At 42.5% G+C, this 13,006-nt stretch overlaps 1 protein-coding gene across 1 annotated transcript in view; it reads right to left on the bottom strand.

The window, feature by feature from the left end:
- Window positions 1–13,006, bottom strand: part of SERPINI2 (serpin family I member 2) — a 192,416-nt gene that overhangs the window by 92,881 nt on the left and 86,529 nt on the right. Inside the window, exons 6-7 of the mRNA XM_069768067.1 lie at window positions 5,598–5,684; window positions 2,866–2,952 (exon numbers count right to left, since the gene is read on the bottom strand). Coding sequence (XP_069624168.1) covers window positions 2,866–2,952; window positions 5,598–5,684 — 174 coding nt within the window. The remainder of the gene's footprint in view (window positions 1–2,865; window positions 2,953–5,597; window positions 5,685–13,006) is intronic.

Raw genomic sequence — 13,006 nt, 5'->3', positions numbered from 1 at the left:
TGATTAAATGCTAAATTGTAACTACTTTCCATTGGTGATAGAGAATATGCCCTTTTAGGCCATTGAAAGTTAATTAAAAGTGACAAGACGGCAACAGAGCGCACTGTCACTGTGCAGGAGATACCCGTCAAGCAGGAAAAGCAGCGACCAGACCCGCCCTAAAAAAGGCCCTCATGGGCTGCAGCTAATCAACTCCATGATGTACTTTGTGTTCTGGCACCTTTTGTCATAGCTGAAATTAGCTTTCTCAGCAATTTGTGCTACAGTGACTATTTAGTGAGATAAGGCCTAATAGACTAAACTTCACTCCCTGATGAGCCTTGGCCTGGACTCCAGTTTGGCCCCCCTGTTTTTCTACTTTCAACATATCAACTTCAAAACTGAACAGGTTTCCTGCTGCCCAATATATCCTACCCCAACGAAACTGCCACAAGATAATCACCTTTCAATGGATGTACAGGTCCTTCTCAAAAAATTAGCATATAGTGTTAAATTTCATTATTTACCATAATGTAATGATTACAATTAAACTTTCATATATTATAGATTCATTATCCACCAACTGAAATTTGTCAGGTCTTTTATTGTTTTAATACTGATGATTTTGGCATACAACTCCTGATAACCCAAAAAACCTGTCTCAATAAATTAGCATATTTCACCCATCCAATCAAATAAAAGTGTTTTTTAATAACAAACAAAAAAACCAACAAATAATAATGTTCAGTTATGCACTCAATACTTGGTCGGGAATCCTTTGGCAGAAATGACTGCTTCAATGCGGCGTGGCATGGAGGCAATCAGCCTGTGACACTGCTGAGATGTTATGGAGGCCCAGGATGCTTCAATAGCGGCCTTAAGCTCATCCAGAGTGTTGGGTCTTGCGTCTCTCAACTTTCTCTTCACAATATCCCACAGATTCTCTATGGGGTTCAGGTCAGGAGAGTTGGCAGGCCAATTGAGCACAGTAATACCATGGTCAGTAAACCATTTACCAGTGGTTTTGGCACTGTGAGCAGGTGCCAGGTCGTGCTGAAAAATGAAATCTTCATCTCCATAAAGCATTTCAGCCGATGGAAGCATGAAGTGCTCCAAAATCTCCTGATAGCTAGCTGCATTGACCCTGCCCTTGATGAAACACAGTGGACCAACACCAGCAGCTGACATGGCACCCCACACCATCACTGACTGTGGGTACTTGACACTGGACTTCAGGCATTTTGGCATTTCCTTCTCCCCAGTCTTCCTCCAGACTCTGGCACCTTGATTTCCGAAAAAATTTGCTTTCATCAGAAAAAAGTACTTGGGACCACTTGGCAACAGTCCAGTGCTGCTTCTCTGTAGCTCAAAAGTGGCTTTACCTGGGGAATGCGGCACCTGTAGCCCATTTCCTGCACACGCCTGTGCACGGTGGCTCTGGATGTTTCCACACCAGACTCAGTCCACTGCTTCCTCAGGTTCCCCAAGGTCTGGAATCGGTCCTTCTCCACAATCTTCCTCAGGGTCCGGTCTCCTCTTCTCGTTGTACAGCGTTTTCTGCCACATTGTTTCCTTCCAACAGACTTACCATTGAGGTGCCTTGATACAGCACTCTGGGAACAGCCTATTTGTTGAGAAATTTCTTTCTGGGTCTTACCCTCTTGCTTGAGGGTGTCAATGATGGCCTTCTTGACATCTGTCAGGTCGCTAGTCTTACCCATGATGGGGGTTTTGAGTAATGAACCAGGCAGGGAGTTTATAAAAGCCTCAGGTATCTTGTGCATGTGTTTAGAGTTAATTAGTTGATTCAGAAGATTAGGGTAATAGGTCGTTTAGAGAACCTTTTCTTGATATGCTAAATTATTGAGACAGGTTTTTTGGGTTATCAGGAGTTGTATGCCAAAATCATCAGTATTAAAACAATAAAAGACCTGACAAATTTCAGTTGGTGGATAATGAATCTATAATATATGAAAGTTTAATTGTAATCATTACATTATGGTAAATAATGAAATTTAACACTATATGCTAATTTTTTGAGAAGGACCTGTAATGCTGTGCAGATCAGTGGATGAGGGCTTATTTCTTCCGGGACAACCAATATTATTAACCATATCCCCACCACTTCATGGTACAAGCATCTTAATATTTTATTCTTATACATTTTTGTAATTCAAAAAGGCAATTCCAGCATTGTCACATTATGTTTTTACTGTTTGGTTTCTGCATATTGCAGTGTTTCAGAGGATATGAAATTTGGTATGTAGTTTTCATTTTAATTTAATAAATCAGTAGTACGCACGAAAATAAGCAACTTTTATAATATAGTTTGCTTCTTTCAACTCCATGATTGAATGTTCACTCTCAATCCATTGGTAAAACCTGTATGCAATGATTTTCCCATTATTGAGATAGGAGATGACAGCTGGAGCTTTTAAAATTCTATGGAGGAGGAGGAGTTGGAGGCAAAAACAGACAATCTGCTGCACGTTCTCCTGAGATGACCGTTACAGTTCTCCATAGAACTTTATGAACACTAACTGTCATCTCATCTCCTATCTCAGTAATGGGAACGTCTGTCCAAACTGAAGACAGATTCTACCCTTGAAATGAGAATATCCAGAATAAATGGTCAGGAAGAAGCAGATTTTTCTGGTAAGATATATTACAAAGTCACTTTTTTTCATGTGCACTATTGGTTTATGAAAAAAAACATAACTTTTTTTGTCCTACTATGTATACATTTACTGTGCTAGTCATCCACAGCAGGCTTCCACTGACGTTAATGAATGATGTGTGGTGCTAAAAAGTTGAATGACCTCCAATGTCTGTACTGTGGGCAGGTGATAAATGTTCATTGTGGGAAAATGCCTAAGATCAGCTTACCTGATGGATTGTGTCTGATGAAGAACAAGAATGGTCGATCGGCAACAAATCTGTGATTGGTCAAGCTCATAGCAGCAACGTGCATTCCTACAAGGAAAAGAAGGTGAATTTGCCTTCTGTGTCTAGAAAATAGGGATAAAACATAACCTTTGTTTCATCCTTTAAAAATCACATGGTGAAATACAATTGAGGTAGATGAGCGAAGCAGCGTTTCGTCCCAAAAGGGCCTTATTCAAGCTAGAATTTTTATTGTACTTCACACGTCTACCTCAATTGTATTTCACAATGTCATTTTTTTTCTCTGGTGCCTTGAAATTGTGGATTTTCTATACTTCTGGCCACACTCTGACTAGACTGTGCCCAGCCTCGCTCAATACACTTTCATTGAGCAAGGCTGTGCCCATGTAGTCAGTACGTGATCGCATGTATGCAAATCACATATCAGCCGCGCCCAGCGCCGGCACCGGAGAATCCTCACAGTGTGCACAATGTGAGGATTCACATAGAGTGACTGCAGACATGTACCCTAAGGCCGGGGTCACACTTGCGTGTGCAATGCTCGCGTGAGTCTCTCACCTCAATACCCGGCACTGCCACCGATACTCGGGACCTGAGTGTGCGGCTGTGCCGGGTATTGAGGTGAGAGACTCACACGAGTTTCTCGCATTGCACATTCAAGTGTGACCCCGGCCCAGGGCTGGAATCACACCACCGTATGGCGTCCGATGCGTTATGTTAATGACCCTCCGCTCCTTCTCTGCTGCGAGCGTGAGCCAAGTGTCAGTGCTCTGTACTCTGATCCATGAAACAATCGCAGCACATGTGTGTGGGGGAGACAGAGAATCATTTTTCAATCTGCTCCATGGCCTGGCTCAGCATATATCAGACTGCATTTGGAATAACATCCGAGTGCAGTTTGATGTTTCTCACACACCCATAGACTTGTATGGGTGCGTGTGAGTCTCATTGATAATCGCAGCATGCTGCCATTGTTCTAATCACGCTGAAAATAATCGCAGATTAGCTCTGCCGCACAGTATAACATTGGGCCGAGTGCTGTCCGATAAAACATCAGAAGCACTCGGCCATTTTATACGCTCGTGTGACCCCGGCCGTACACTCTCCTACATCAGGGCATTTGTGAGACTACAAATTTTGCACCTTTTTCTGTTACACCACTGGCAGAGAAATACATTCATTTCTAGCAGCTGATCCATAGAACACAGGTATTAAGAACCTCAACACGAGGAACAGATGAGAAGCACTCAACTTCTCATATCAGAAAATATCATTCAATGGTTTCACGCTTTTCCCACTGTCTGCACTGTGAATACCTAAGAATAGAGAAGTATCTCGCCGACTGCATGTCTCCGTGAGATAATTCACTGAATATGACCCGCTGTATCCTGAAAAAGAAAAATGTGCTCCCCTCTGTCAAAGAGAAACAGAACAAACTAATGGCAGGCTGCTGTTACAGAAGAGATTTTTAAGTACACCTCTTACTTGTTTTACATGTATAGAAATGTATCCTAGGCTGCTTTCACACTAGCATCGGTACGGGCCCGTCGCCATGCGTAGGCCCAACGTACCGACGCAAACTGCGAAAAAAAAGAATAACGGGGGCAGCGGATGCAGTTTTTCAATGCATCCGCTGCCCCATTGTAAGGTGCGGGGAGGAGGGCGCGGAGTTCCGGCCGCGCATGCGCGGTCGGAAATGCCGAACTCGACGCACAAAAAAACGTTACATGTAACGTTTTGTTGTGCCGACTGTCCGCCAAAACACGACGCATCCGTTGCACGATGGATGCAACGTGTGGCAATACGTCGCAATGCGTCGCTAATGCAAGTCTATGGAGAAAAAAACGCATCCTGCGGGCAACTTTGCAGGATGTGTTTTTTCTCCAAAACGACGCATTGCGACGTACAGCAAACAACGCTAGTGTGAAAGTAGCCTAAGACTACTTTCACTCTAGTGTCATTTGGCCTCCGTCGCAATGCGTCGTTTTGGAGAAAAAATGCATCCTGCAAAGTTGCCCGCAGGATGCGTTTTTTTCTCCATAGACTTTCATTAGCGACGCATTGCGACGGATTGCCACACATCGCATCCATCGTGCGACGGATGCGTCGTGTTTTGGCGGACCGTCGGCACAAAAAACGCTACATGTAACTTTTTTTGTGCGTCGTGTCCGCCATTTCCGACCGCGCATGCGCGGCCCAGAACTCCACCCCTCCTCCCCGGACCTTACAATGGGGCAGCGGATGCATTGAAAAACTGCATCTGCTGCCCCCGTTGTGCTTTTACTTCACAGCATGCGTCGGTACGTAGGTCTGACGCACTGCGACGGGCCTGTACCGACGCTAGTGTGAAAGTAGCCTTATGTGGGAATGCTGCAATAATCATTGTATTGGGCATATTTATCAATACCAATGTTATAAAAGAGGTTCATGCTGATTTATAAATCTGTTTAATTTGAAGGCTGTGTTGACACGTTGCATTTTGCAGCTTTTTTATGCAAAATTAAAGCCGTTTTTTACAGTGCCTGCAAAAGCTACGAGATATCAGAAATCTCATGCGCACAACTGCTTTTTCCTGACTGATTTGGAAACCTGCTTTTTTTGAGAACGGCGGCATTCCTTCCTTCAGCATTTTCGCAGTGTTTTTTTCCACCATAGAAAGCAATGAAAGCTTCATAAATACCGTGTTCCCCAATGTGTTTTATGTCATGATTAACCTGTTGATGCAGCAGCTTCGCTTCCAGCTTCATTTACTTCAATGGAAACCTTTTGAACCACTTTTGAAATGTACAAGTTGGAAGTGTCTGAAAAGGATTTTGGAATAATGAATACAATAGAATGTTATATCAAGTACATTTTAGAACCTGTTGTAATTTACATCTAGTAAATTACAAGAGAAATAGTATTAGCAAATGCCTCCAATTAGAAATGTAGTTTAGTTCTTCTGATTCGCTATGCCGCCTTCACCATGTGCCAGTGCAGTGAAGTGGCTTAGATATCCATGGTTACGACCTCTCATATAGTGGCAGTTGGTTGGTTAGTTGTTATAACCATGGAGACCTAAGCTGTTGCAATGCCTGCACATGGGGAAAGCAAGTCAGAAGAACTACTCTACATTTCTAATTGGTGGGATTTGCCAATATTATTATTATTACACCTAATACATATTAAGATAGGATGTTGAAGATGGGACTACCCCTTTAATGAGATTGTATGAATACAAATGGCTGCTTCCCTGCTGTATCTACAAGAAAACGGTCATACATGAAGACCAAATACAACAGATTTGTGAACAAAATTGACTAATTCCCACAATCTTTTAGACAGATAAGACCTTCAGACATTAAAGTATTGCCATAATTAGGCTGCGGCTACATGACGACTTAGGCCATCACATCGGTCACACTGCCAAATGCCGGGGTATGTCATGGCCACGTTGCAGCATAGTGCAAATAAATGGGTCATTCCACATCAAGTGGACCAGTTTTAAAAATTGTCCCCACTCGACCTTCTCCGATTTTGCTGAAAATTTATAAGGATGTACATGTATGTTTGAAAAGAGGTTCTGTAAATTTTTAGGGCCAGATCTCAAATACATTGGGCACTGTTGACCTTTCACTGGAGGTTCCACCAAGCCTGCGGCTTCAGCTAAGTGGATTTTGCAAACTTTGGCACATAGCCATTAGAGTTCTATACTGGCTATGATGCTGAAATTTGGCATACTAGCTCAACTTTTGGTGCTAAATACGATAAAATTATTACCGGCTATGACAAAACAATATTTCGGCCGCAATTTTGTGTCAAAGTAGCTTGAAAAACGCGTCGCATAAAATTTATGCCGAACTTTGCCCATATATAACTCAAGACCAAAAACCAATAGTAACTGGTGCTTTGCCCTGTACACCAAACATATACATGACTTTGCATTGCTGCAATATCACGGTCAAAGCATATGTATTTGTGGAAATATTAACACCCACATATGATGAAAAACTTAAAAAACCCGAATTTTACCTATTTTTAGGTCAAATTTCTCAAAAAGGGTACCCTTAAAATATATTAATTCTGATATCATTAGAAAGAGCACATTTTTCTCTACAAGCATCATTGTTTGTTTTTTTGGAGTCTCTCAGTTTAAGAAATGAAAAATGCCACTGAACATGGTGTTATTTATTAATACGCAATGAATGGTAACTGCACTATTCAAACCCTTGCGTTGGTCCATGGTTGTTATACCACAACCAATTCCCTAAGAATTGGTATTATAATCCTATTAAGAATTGTAATAATGCTGTCTTTCGAGAATTGGCAGCCCCATCGCCTAGGAGCCATGGCTGATAGCCGTGCAAGACGAGTCTCGGGTGGTCTCTTTATCGCAGGTTCCGAAGCCTGAGGGTGGGTGTCTTTGCCTAGGATCCCAAGCCTAATATTGGGTATCTTTTGTTGGTTCCCAAGCCATAATGTTCAGTCTAAGTGGTCTGGAATTGTTGCTGAATTTGCAACATAATCGGTTCAGAGAAGCTGTATTGTCGGCCCATTGCTGTTGCAGCTGGTGCTGTAATTATTGCAATGATTGACTGCTCGGGAATCCAGCATGTATCATTTCTCACAGGCCAGTGAAAGAAGCTAGCTGGTCCATGAGGATGCATAAAATTTATTAATGCATCATGCTCGTCGACTGAAATTTCAGAAATATTTCCAATCCACCAGTTCCTAACGTAAATGCAGGCAATGTATTGCCCTGGCTGGAGGTTTGCAATTGGCACAAAAGGCATTTCTGATCTGACAGATCTATCTACATGGGCAATGAAAGATGATGGGTCGTTTGACACCCTTGAAATGCGAATCTTTTTGTCATCAATTGGCACAAACTGGTGATTTTCTCTTGTTCCAGCTATTGTATGTCCACCTTTGAACCTTTCCTCTTGAACTACCCATATTTCGTCAATTTTTTCTTTTGGAACAAAAAAAACTTGATTCCTTGCATTTGCTCGTTGCAAAAGTTGAATAAATCCACCGGGGTCTGTATTTGGTTTTCAGTTGGGCGTTGAAGACTGGCACGAGCTGCCAACCTCTTTGCTGTCCCTCCAATCCCATCACAGGGTGACTTTCCATGACTGGTACCAAAAAAATTCCATTCAGCGCTGATATTGAAATCAGCATTGTGGTGGCACAAGTTGAGAGAATTTTTGAAATTTTTGTACTGGGCTGCAGATCCATCGCTGAAGTAGTGGATATGATGAATCCCATAGATGAGAGTCTTAAGATACTCCACAATTACTGTTAAGAAAGTGTGGACTGCAACTGTGTCATGTTGTGAGCAATCACTGATTATGCACAAGCTGATGTTCTGCGCAGCTTCACCATTTAACTCCTTGAAGTAAATTACAAATACATGGTGGACGAAGCATTTCAATGCGAAACGCGCGTCGGGTGTGGTGGACGCCTGGTTATCCTGCACCTGACCTGGTAAATATGTACATAATGTAATATTGTTTTACTTGCTACTTTACTAGTTTCACAGGACCCCTGTCGGCCTTTACTTTTATCTACTTATATGCTTTGGTTTTATCTCTCCATGCATATGGCCTACTAGACATAAGGTCTTACTTTGTTCCACTTGTTTGTAGCCTATTGCTTGTGTGTATAGCAGGTCAGTTGTGGATGACACATATATAGACTTTTTCCAGGCGTTTTCCACCTTTTCTTTCTCCTGTTCATGTGACCCTCACCTGTATTGTATTTTTGTATTTTAGTACTATGTTTTCTGTTTTTATATTTTTTTCTTTCAATAAAGTTATACCTTTTATGATATATTTTTTGTGGGTTTTGCCATTATTTGTAGGTGTTTATTACCAATACTATGGCCTTTAGCTAGGACATGTATATTGGTGTTTTGTTTTTGTTTTTTTAAATAGGCCACACAGGGATTGTTAGGTTAATGCATTGAGGCGGTAGGCCAGTCTGAACAAATGAGTTTTTAGAGCACACTTAAAACTGTGGGGATTGGGGATTAATCGTATTAACCTAGGTTAATACGTGGATGTGAGTATAGCTGGTCTGGTTTAATTTAGGTTCATTAAAGGAGTTTGTGTCATTATTTCCATTAAAGGACTTATTTCTGGATTTGTGTTTTTTTTATATAATATCACTTTGGGGTTAATATTTGGAGCGTCTAATAGATGCCTCTCCATTATTTATTTTTTTTTTTTAACCAATCAAATTTTTATTGAAGAAAAGATTTATAATAACAACATAGAGAAAATCAGGGAAGGTGGGAATTAGGGGGAGGATACCACCATTAACGGTTTACAAAAGTGTGGTAAAAACAATAGTACCAGAGACATACATGAGTACATTATTATAAAGCAGTATTAAACATAAGAGTACACTTCTAACTAGAAGGCTTAGGGAGAAGAGCACTAGGCAGTGACACAAGGGAGGAGGTGATCCAAGGGTCCCACCATGTGAGAACCCTATTCTTTTTGGAAAGAGAGCCGGCTGTGATCAGTTCGTAGCTTAAGTGCAAATTGACTCTCGCAATTAGTTCGTCTTTGGAGGGAACTGCAGGGGATTTCCAATATTTTGTGATACAGAGTCTCACTGCAATAAGGATGTTAGAGATTATGGGTTGGAGGGGCTTAGGGAGGGACAAAAGCGATATCCCCAGAACAGCTAATGGACCAGTTAAGTCAAAGGGGAGTTGGGTAATCTCTATCAAAATGAACTCAACCTGATGCCAGAACGATTGAAGACGCGGGCATTCCCACCAGACGTGAGATAGAGAACCATTGGAACTACAACCCTTCCAGCATTGGTGGGAGGAAGATAGATGAAATTTGGCCATTTTGATAGGAGTGAGATACCATTGGAGGTGTATTTTTTTGATTTGTTCTAGATGACCGATACAAGAAGAACATTTGGATGGGTGTAACATAGCATAATACCAGTCGTCTGGGGATGCCCTAAATGAAAGAGCAGATTCCCAAGAGGACATAAAGGGGAGTTTGTCCGCTGTATCGTGAGATAGGAGAGCTTTGTAAATAATTGAGATACCATGGGGAATCAGAGTATTTGGCCTGAAAAATCTTTGAATTGGAGTCTCTTCTCCCGAGATGGAGGTGAGGGTCCCGAATAGACTGCAGCTTTTCAGAAGGCTGCGCAATTGAAAATATTGGAAAAGACACCTACCAGATAGAGAGTAGTGGGCAGCTAGATCCTGGAATGGGATCAAGCCATTAGAATCGTATAAATCACGTATCCAGAAGATCCCACACTCCCTCCAGGCAGAGAGAGACAAGCCATCAACAGCAGATTCAAGGGTATGGAGGGATAGATGTTGACCTAGAGTTGAGAGGTGGATAGGACATAATTCCAACCAAATTTTAATAGCGAAATGCATTGATTTAAGGAAGGAGCTACGTGGAATAGAACGGAGCAAACCAAGTTCCAACAGTGTTTTAAGGGACCGACCTGGAGCAAAGTTTGATTCAATGCTGAACCACCTGAGCGAAGAGCCTCCCTCCCACCAAATTTTGAGGGGTTCTAGGAGTGCGGCTTTATGATACGATTGAATTTTAGGGGCTCCGAGACCCCCTTGCGAATAGGGGAGTGACATTAGTGAACGTTTGATTCTATGGGGTTTACTATTCCAAATGAAACGATCAATCAGTGATTGGAATGCTGATATATATTTAGATGGGACACTGAGGGGAAGACACGTAAAAAGATAAATAAGTTTAGGGAGAATTAGCATTTTGCAGGTTTGAATTCTAGCCATCCAGGACAGGCGAGAGTTAGAGAGTTGGTCTATATCTTTTTTGACTTCAGAAAGGGTTGTGCCACAATTAACACGGACAATGTTGTTGGTGTGCGTTATTTGAATACCTAAATAGGTAAATCCGAGGGGAGACCAAATAAAGGGGAATTTAGATTGAATATGCCGTTGGAGAGAGCTTGGGAGGAACAAAGGGAAGATTGTGGATTTGGATAAGTTTAGTTTATAATATGAGGCCTCAGCAAATTGGGTAAGAATATTGGAAATCGCGTTAAGGGAGCTAAGGGGAGCAGAGCAGGTCAGGACCACGTCATCTGCATATAGACCGATTTTATGTTCATGGTCTCCCACTCCTATTCCCCGTACCTCAGAACACTGTCTCACAACAGCGGCAAGAGGTTCCATGATAAGAGCGAAGATGATGGGGGAGAGAGGGCAACCCTGACGAGTGCCATTAGAGATAGGAAAGGTTCTAGATTTAAAACCAGCCGAGCGGACCGAGGCACAAGGATTAGAATAAAGGGCCATAATGGCTCTAATAATTTGGCCAGATAGGCCGAATTTTTGAAGGGTAAGTTCAATATACCCCCAGTGCACTCTGTCGAATGCTTTCTCTGCGTCGAGGGATAGGAACACGCAGGGAAGGCTCCCCCTCTCCACCACATCAAGCAGGTCAATCAAACGTCTCGTACCATCTCTAGTTTGTCTTCCCGGAACAAACCCAACCTGGTCTGGGTGGACCAGGGAGGGAAGGATCGACAACAGCCTATTTGCCCAGATCTTGGCGTAGATTTTAACATCGCAATTTAGAAGAGCTATAGGGCGGAAATTCCCTGGAGATGTCATAGGCTTCCCTGGTTTAGGGAGGGTTGCAATAGAGGCTTCCAGGCCTTCACTCTTGATAACACCTGTAGAAAGCCAATGATTAAAAAGGCGTAGGAGGTAGGGGGACAGGGCGGGAAGGAATTGAGCGTAATAGGAAAAGGGAAAACCATCCGGACCTGGGGCCGAGCGTTTTTTTGCTTCCCTAATAATTTTAGCTATTTCAGAAGATACAATCGGGGCATTAAGAAAGGATAACTGTTCTGAAGAGACTGAGGGAAGATCCGCTTTGTCCAGAAAGGCGGCTATGGAGGTCTGGGAAGGTTGACGGGTATTGGCATCTGAATTAAGATTATACAGGGAAGAGTAGTATGATGCGAATTCCTCTGCTATATGGATGGGTTGTAAATACGGGAGCCATCTGGTCTCTGTATGTAGGGAATCTTAGACTGAACCTCTTTCTTTTTGACACGTTTGGCCAGCAACGCACCCGCTCGGTCACCCATTGAATAAAATTTAGCTTTGGATTTCCTGAGTGCATGCTCAGTTTTACAGAGGAGCAACTGATGGAGGTGAAGGAGGGCCGCAGAAAGATCTGTGAGCAATTGCGGAGATGGAAGTAGTTTGTGTTGGGCCTCTAGGTGGGCTATCTTGTTCAAGGCCGCATGGAGATTCATGTTATATTTCCGTTTAGCAAGAGCAGCCATTTTAATAAAGTGGCTACGGATCACCGCTTTATGAGCAAACCAGAGAGAGTCATCGCGTATTTCCGCAGAGTCATTTAAGGAGAAAAACTCCTTTAGGGAGGCCTCTATTAATTGTGAGTTTGATTGATCGTTTAGGAGAAGCTCGTTAAGCCACCATTGTGAGGGTGGTCTAATTGCCATGGAGTCATTCAGGGAGATCAAGACGCGTGGTCGGACCAAGTGATATTGCCTATTTCCGCAGAAATACAATGGGGGAGGGCTACATCATCTACCAGTATGTAATCAATTCTGCTATAAGAACTATGCCTGGGAGACCAGAATGTATAGTCACGCTCGTTGCAGTGGAAGTATCTCCAGACATCATGTAGTTTGGAAGTGCTAATGAGTTGGGCCGCTTCGCCCCTGGAGAGGGAGGAGGTCGAGCAGTCCAGATTTTTGGATACAGGAATGTTAAAGTCACCTGTGATCAGCTTATAACCGTGCTGGAAACTATTCAGTGTCTGGAAAAATGCAGTTGGGAATTTAATTTGACCAAAATTGGGGGCATAGACTGAAGCAATAGTATAGGGGGAATTGTTAATTAAACATAGTACTATAAGGAATCTGCCCGTAGGGTCAGCCACAGATTTAATCAATTGGAAAGAGTTCGCTTTGTTGAAAAAGATGGCAACTCCAGCTTTTTTAGATTGACCATTAGCAAAGAATTGGTGTGGGAATAGGCCTGAATGCATTCTAAAGTTGTCACACTCGAGCAGGTGGGTTTCTTGAATGCATATGATGTCATGTTGAGTTTTAGATAATTGGCGCCAAACCAGTGACC

This window comes from Ranitomeya imitator, chromosome 5 (genome assembly GCF_032444005.1).
Source record: "Ranitomeya imitator isolate aRanImi1 chromosome 5, aRanImi1.pri, whole genome shotgun sequence".
Taxonomy (NCBI): Eukaryota; Metazoa; Chordata; class Amphibia; order Anura; family Dendrobatidae; genus Ranitomeya; species Ranitomeya imitator.
Note: the sequence above shows the minus strand (reverse complement) of the source record. Positions and strands in the feature narration are given on the sequence as shown.